The sequence below is a fragment of the Apteryx rowi genome, unplaced genomic scaffold, assembly GCF_003343035.1.
Source record: "Apteryx rowi isolate R43461 unplaced genomic scaffold, aptRow1 scaffold_13, whole genome shotgun sequence".
In the NCBI taxonomy this organism is placed as follows: domain Eukaryota; kingdom Metazoa; phylum Chordata; class Aves; order Apterygiformes; family Apterygidae; genus Apteryx; species Apteryx rowi.
This window is the reverse complement of record NW_020447530.1, coordinates 3,202,655-3,209,648: the sequence shown is the minus strand read 5'-3', so window position 1 is coordinate 3,209,648 and position 6,994 is coordinate 3,202,655. Positions and strand designations below refer to the sequence as shown.

The window sequence follows — 6,994 nt, the reverse complement described above, 5'->3', positions numbered from 1 at the left end:
GGGGGGGCGCTGCTGCCTCTCCGCGCTTTCGCGCCCTTTTTTTTGGTGTGGTGATTTGGGGGAAAAACTCGCTTTTAAATGCCCGGCCGGGGCTGGCGGCGACCCGGTGCCTCGCCCGGGGAAGCCCGCGGCTGCGCTGACGGAAAGAAAGGGGGGAAAAAAAAAAAAACGGCATTTTTTAGGGCAAACGTGACGGTCACCGACCTGGAAGAACTTCAGGAGCTGCTGAAGGTGAACATCGAGAACAACAAGCATCTTGTCACAGGGTCAGTCCGAGCCAAGGTACTGAAATGGTTTGTATGATTCTTTAATATTCCYGCTTACCGCTTAGCTTTATCGGGGCTCCCCTTCCCTTCTCTCTTAAATTGCCAGATATGCTGGAAAACAGTTGTTTTGAACTGGAAGCCCCCCTGTAAGGATCGCGGTAGTTAATTTTGTTATGTGTTCAGTCTTTCAAAAGATTGTTGTATTATTACTGATGTTTTGTTTTCTCCTCTTTTTGCTTCTTTTTAGGGGCGAAGACGTAACGGAATTTCAGCCTCCCCCCGATTACATACTGATGGCTGACTGCATTTACTACGAGGAGGTAAAGGAGGACTTGGTAAAGGCAAACAGCTGGCTTGGGGAGGGCGTGGGTCTGATGCGAGAAGTGTGCCCTGAAGCCCCTTCAAGTAAACGCCATGCTTTCGTCTTGGTCCCCGTGGTTTAGAGTAACATGTAGAACGAGGCTGAAAAAGATAGTTTTAACTGACTTGAGGCCCTTTGAGATGTGACCAGAGACTTTTATGTTATTATTTTTGAAGATTTCTCTAGCATTGTGCCCCCTCCCCCCTTTTTTTTTAAAACTTGGAAGCAAAATGTGAAAGAAAAAATTGTGATCAATAGTCATGAACTGTCTTCGGTGAAGGCAATTTAAAGAATAATACCGTGTCCATGCTGTTCTCCTGTTGGGGCTCTCATCACCCTTCCCTGGGGAGGGTATGGAGAGAAATCATGCTTCAGCCACGGGGCCTTCCTAGTCCGCCCCGGCTGCGAAGCTGTAGCTGCCCAGGAGGTACGTGAAGAGCCAGCACAAGGCCTAGGAAAAGGGAAGGGCCATGAAGGGCTCCGTGTCCCGCTGCCTTTCCCTTTTCAACTCTTTTGCCAGCCCCTTGCTTCAATCCCTTACAAGTTGGTCCTGTTTCCGTACACAGTGGTCTGGGTATGAGCCATATTCCAAGAATGGTTAAGAACATTTTTGCTTTTGAAAAGTATCAAGAAATGGAGTCATCCTTGTGTGCCTCAAGGAAATGCCTGCTTCAGAAGTGTGGGGTGATTTTTAGCCTAGGTGTTAGTTCAGTTTTCTTGGTCAGTCTGTGAAACCTTTTTTTTTTTTTTTCTGTGCAGTCTTCACTTTCTCATCTATTTTCCAGCGTGCCCCCGTGTTTCTTTTGTCCCAGATAAGGTACTAAAAATAACTGCCTGAGAAGCAAAACTGGAAAGTGCTCTCTGGGGTGAAAACTTTCTCTAGTTACAGAATATGGTATCAGTAGAATGAACTTGAAATCTAAGTGGCAAATATTTAACCTCTTTTGGGCAGTCGTTAGAACCGTTACTGAAGACACTGAAGGACCTTACTGGCCCTAATACGTGTGTGCTATGCTGTTACGAACAAAGGACTATGGGGAAGAATCCTGAAATAGAAAGAAAATACTTTGAGGTGAGTGTTTTTAAGGTGTGCCTCTGAACACAAGCATAATAGTTTGGGTATAGGAAAACTTCCATTGGCTCCCTTGAACCTTGATGTCAGGTCTGTTCTACGTGCAAATTCRGGTTCGCAGCACAAATAGAGTTTGCAGCAACAAACCACGTTTATTTTCAGATGATACAGAAAAATTGACTGGTAACTCTTGAAGTTATTCTCCATCTTACCAGTAGTGACTTTCTGGATAATTTGTGAGTTTTCCTTCCTTCAAAGGATAGAACTAACCTTTCTTATCTTCCTAGTCTTACCCATATAGATGTTTTTGAACCAGGCAGCCAGACATGAATGTTGTTAAAAGCCTCTGTAGCTTGTGGTTATCTGCTGGATGTGAAAAAGGGCTCCCCCATATATAAGGCAATATCTGTCAGAACAGAAAATCATTTTTGCAGGAAGTGAAGTAGCATTTGGTTGCCTTTTTCTTTCTGCAGTGGTTGGTGTGATGTTACTGGAGATTAGTAGGAGGATTAAACCCAGTTCTGTGGAAATTTTCTCTTTTCAGATGTTCTCTTGAAAGCCCAGACAAAATGTAGGTAAAGTGGCTCAGGAGTCCAAGACTTTCTGTTAAGTGATATAGCTGCTCTTGCAAAAATTTCCCTCTCCGGTGAGAGCGCGTTACTAGCTGATACAATTAAACAGACTAGTTGTATCTTCTGGGCAGGTAAAAATGCAAAACCCTAGTAATAGCTGAGTCCCTCCAAAAGGATTGCAGGTTGTAGGGCGACAGTCAGTGCAGGATTTGACTCTGCGCTTGTGACGTATGCAGAAAGGCAGCCCTTCCCYGGGAGCGCTGGATTATGTGAATAGAGAATACCAGGAAAGAAGGGAGAGGGAATGGCAAGGATTCCGGGGCGATTTGTACATGTTAATAGAAACACTTTGATAATTAGCCTTGCCTTGAACAAGCTGTTGTGGGGACTAGACGGTGAGGAGGGTTGCCATAATTGAGAGCAGCTCTGCTGAGGTACTTAATGCTCCCACAGTAAATATGATGGGGGTAGGTGTTTCGGGATGCTTTCTGTTCCTTACAAGTTATTTGCTTCCCCTCCTACCCCTCATTTGAGGAGGYTGGCAAACAGAAGCAGGCACTGTGGGTTGGTTTAGCGCTTTGAGGAAGCAGAATCTTTTATCAAAAGCTTTAAGACTTAAATGTTGCAAGATGTCTGTAGCTTTGAATTAGTGCTGGCTTAGTTAAAATGAGGGTTAATGTAAGGGTAAAAACGGCCTGCATGCCTGCAGAGGCCTTTGAAGGAGGGGGCTGAGCGTGGTGGTTCCAGACTCTTAGGGCTTCTTGCCTTCGTGCGGTGACTTTGGGACCTTTTTAACTGAGCGTGTCTTAATGCATGTTCGTTCCAAATGGCAGCATCATTTGAATCGTTTTGCTTGTGCTTTAATAACAGCTGCTTCAGAGAGACTTTGAGTTGGAAAAAATTCCTCTGGATAAGCATGATGAGGAGTATCGGAGTGAAGACATTCATATCATGAATATCCACAGGAAACCGACGGTAGGTTCATTTAACTGGTTTAAGAATATTGCCAGAAACTCAGAGTTGCTGTTTCTTTGCCATGGTTTGAGCCTTCCATGGTTTAAGCTGTAAAACTGACTCTGAAATGACATTAGGCACCCTGCGAAACTACAAACCAGAACTGTGCTTGCACAAAGAAGCTCTTTTGTTCCAAAACACAGTATGCTGCCAGGTGCCATCTTTTGTTTTCAGCAGGACCATCTTTGACCTGACTTTCTGTTCTGCTTCTGCACTGCCTGGTGCAATGGGATCTCAAAACTGCAGTCTCGAGGTGCCAGAGCGATAGCAATTAATACGCCCGCTGCATTTTTGTGTGCTGCATGTTCTGTTGTACGGCCTTCTCCCCAAAGCCAGTCTGTAGCGAGGCAGTCGGCAACCTGTTAGTTTTGGTTGGGTCATTTTTGGGTTAACTGGTGGGGCAGACAGTTACGCATGAAGAAGGTGTTTTGCATATTGTGCTGACACGGCGCGTGGGTCCGGTGTTTAAAAAAAAAAAAAAAAAAAAGCAGGCCATTTAAAATTTGTGCCTTTTTTTAAAAATCTCTTCACAGAATTTTCCGTCGTGAGATCTTTGACCACATTATCTATCCTCTGGCAACTGGCTGGAGCTCCGGAGAGGAGGGAGAGTGTATAATAACACCGCAAAGGGACTGTCTCCAGTGTGGTTTCTGACTCATCTACAGAGCATCTCCTGGATGGTGGATTTGGCACGAGGCACTGAAAGAAGTGGGCTATTTAGACCAGATCCGCTCGTGGCACCTTTCTCGGAGGACAAACCTGATCCGTTGATCTCTGCAGTGCAACCTCACTGAGGCAGAGGAAGGCAAAAATGGAACTGAAGTTTAATATAGGCCAGTGCCGGGTTTCTGTTCCTGGTTACCTTTGCTGGGCAGCTGCTTCAGCTGCAAACAGCTTCAGAGTTCCCACAAAGCAGATCCGAGGACACCACAAAGAAGCCTGTGTGCCATAAAGCACAAAGGAAGCCAGCGGCAGCAGCATCTCTTCCTCCTGAGGAGGAAGCTCTTCAGGTGGGCTGAAATTCGCCTTCAAACGGGCCCAGATAGCCGGTCAATAAAATTTTTGTACTTGAAATGGGTCTTGGCTGGTGGCTTTTTTTTTAAGCCTGTGGTTTCTGTGTTTCTGCATTGCAGAGGTCCTGCGAGTCTTGTTCCAGGAGCAGGATCTCGTGGTAGGTACTGCACAAATATAACGAACAGATGGTCGCTCTTCTTGTGTGAAATTGTGCTTTCTTTTAATTCCATCTGCCTTTTTCTGGTATAAGGAGCTGCAGCGTTCAGATTTAACACCTTTAGACTATTCTTGTGAGCGTGTTCATTGTTGCAGTCGGTGTTCGTCAGCAGGCTCCTTCTCGCTGCTATGCGGTGATTGCTTTGAGATGGAATTTCAAAGAAAATTTTGCTTCTGCTCCGGAATGGAGGCGCCGGTGGCCTCCTGGGCCATCCCGCATCCCTGAATACCCTCTCTGAAAGTAGGGCTGCTTCGACCGAGAGGCTGCTTAGTGTGAATTATGATAGTCAGCTCCCTGAGCCTCTCCTGAGTCATACTGCAAGCAGCACGAGTGGGTCCTGCTTCGGAAACGTGCATATTTAAGCTTGGAACTGCTGAGTTTTTCCTCAGCCTGGCTTCCTAAACTCAGGCGTTGTGTTTAAAGCCAGGCGCAGCGCTCCTTGCAGACTTTGCACTTCATAAAACGTTGCCCTGGCTTGCAAAGCGCAACAAGAACTGCTTAGCAAATGCACGGCAAAGCGAGGAGGTAATTTGTCGTAACCGCACGCGTTATTTGCTGACTTGTTATGAAAAGAGCTCCTTAATTAAAAACTGGCCTCCAGGAAGATATTTACTGGCGCGTTTATGCCAATATGCCTTCCCTTGTGGAAACCCTTATTCTAGGATAATTGTCCAAGGGCGCTTTATAGGGATATGGCGAGAGCTGTAAAAGTTTCCGGTGAARCTTCCGCATGCCTCCGTGAGAGCCGAGCTGCTCTAACGCGGCCAGCTTTCGAAGCGGCGCCCACGGTGGGGATAAGGTGCCGACACGCTGCCCGGCTCGTCCCCTGGCCGAGCTCCTGCGCCGCTCGGGTGYGGGGACGGATGTCGAGTGGGTCTGTGGGTAGCACAGGATGTGGAGCAGCCGCTGCAGCGGGGACGAAATAACGGCGTTGCCTACAGCGAGAAGCGATTGTGAGACTCCTTTCCACGAGGGCYCTGATCTCCCTTAAAAAAGGGGAGAAAATGGTGCCTTGCTGCAACTCGCCCGCTGTCGCGTGCCCCAGCTTCGTTCCTGTGGGTAAGAGGAACTGCGGCGGGGCGGCGAGGAGAGGAGCGCGGCGGTTCCTGTCCCCCCCCCCGGCGCTATTTCGGCGCTGCCGGTTCCACCCCCGGCGTGGGGGGCGGCGGGGYGCAGCCGCCCGCCGGCCTTGGGTGGCTGCTCGAGCCGTAGCGAGAGGAAACTGCTGCGGAGCCGGGCAGAGCGGAGAGCGAGGCCGCGCGGGGGCAGGTGCCACTTCCCCTCCCGCTCCCCGGAGAGAGAGAAAATGGTGGTTTTAACAGGGAGAAGGGGGGGGAAAAAAGGGCTTTTAAAGGGGCTCGGGATGGTGCTGGCGGCCGGGAGCCGAGCAGCTCGTGGGGAGCAGCACGCGCAGGGAACGCAGTTAGCAAGCACAGCTAAAAAGTTATTTTTAATGGAATATTTCTCCCTCGCTCGCACGCTGGCCCCCCTCGGCATCCAAACGCAGGGAAGGTCTCGCTGAAACGCGACGGCACCTTCCCAGCACGGAGGACTCGGYGCAGTGCTGCTGGCTGCCTGCCGGCTTTGGCTTCCCGGGGAAACCCAGCCCCACTGGCACGYGTAAAGGAATAACGTTGGGAATGCGTTAACGTGATGTGCAGCTGGAGTGGCGGGAAGCATCGTCACAGGCCGTTTCCGAGCCATCGGGCCGGCACTCCCGTTACACCCGGATTCGGCAGTGCAGACACCCCCGAGACCTGGCAGCCGCCAAAGCCTCTTTTCCTGTTGCAGTTTTGAAGAGGAAAAGCTGGGCTGACCTAAGGGAGTGCTACCGGGAGCGCGGGATTCCCGCTTGCACGTGCACCTTGCAGCCAAGCAATATTGATTCCGGTGGTTCGTCATTCCAGCGCCGTCCTGGCATCGGCCCTGCAAACGCGAGCAGACAAGTGCTGGTGAAACGGGAGCGCTGCACCCTGCTGCTGCCGCTTCCCAGCCCTGCTTCCTCCTCCTCCTCCTCCTCCTCCTCCTCCTCCTCCTCCTCCTCCCTCCGGACGCTTAGCCAGGACGGGACGAGCAGGTTTCACAGCTCCGGGGCCATCCCCGTGCCGGCCGGATCCGGGGGGAGCTGCTCTGCAGCAGTAGGTGCCGGCACACGCGCGGCACGGAGGGGGTCCAGACCCCGGCTCCGCTGCTGTTCCCTGCGGCTCCCTTTGCTGCCGCCACCTCCGAAGGCCGCGGCCCCGCCRGGCGCTGGAGCGAAAGCCTAAGCCAGCAGATTCCTGCCTAATCCGGGATCAGCCGAGCGGCTCGACCCCGCAACGGATGAGGCCCCAACCCAGCCTGCTCCCTCCTCCCAGGGGCTCCCCATCCCTCTGCTCCCAGGGCTTTGGCAAGGACACGACGGAGCCGGCCGGGCCCATCAGCTGGAGCATCGCCGGGCTGCCGCACAGGCTCCTCGCTGCCTCCATGAATTTTGGT

At 50.9% G+C, this 6,994-nt stretch overlaps 1 protein-coding gene across 1 annotated transcript in view; it reads left to right on the top strand.

Moving 5' to 3' along the window:
* VCPKMT (valosin containing protein lysine methyltransferase) overlaps positions 1-4,359 on the top strand; it is an 8,491-nt gene extending 4,132 nt beyond the window's left edge. Inside the window, exons 3-7 of the mRNA XM_026056107.1 lie at positions 183-293; positions 514-586; positions 1,580-1,699; positions 3,142-3,246; positions 3,819-4,359. Of these exons, the coding sequence (XP_025911892.1) occupies positions 183-293; positions 514-586; positions 1,580-1,699; positions 3,142-3,246; positions 3,819-3,833 (424 nt within the window). The 3' untranslated portion in view covers positions 3,834-4,359. The remainder of the gene's footprint in view (positions 1-182; positions 294-513; positions 587-1,579; positions 1,700-3,141; positions 3,247-3,818) is intronic.
* The last annotated feature ends 2,635 nt before the right edge of the window (positions 4,360-6,994 follow it).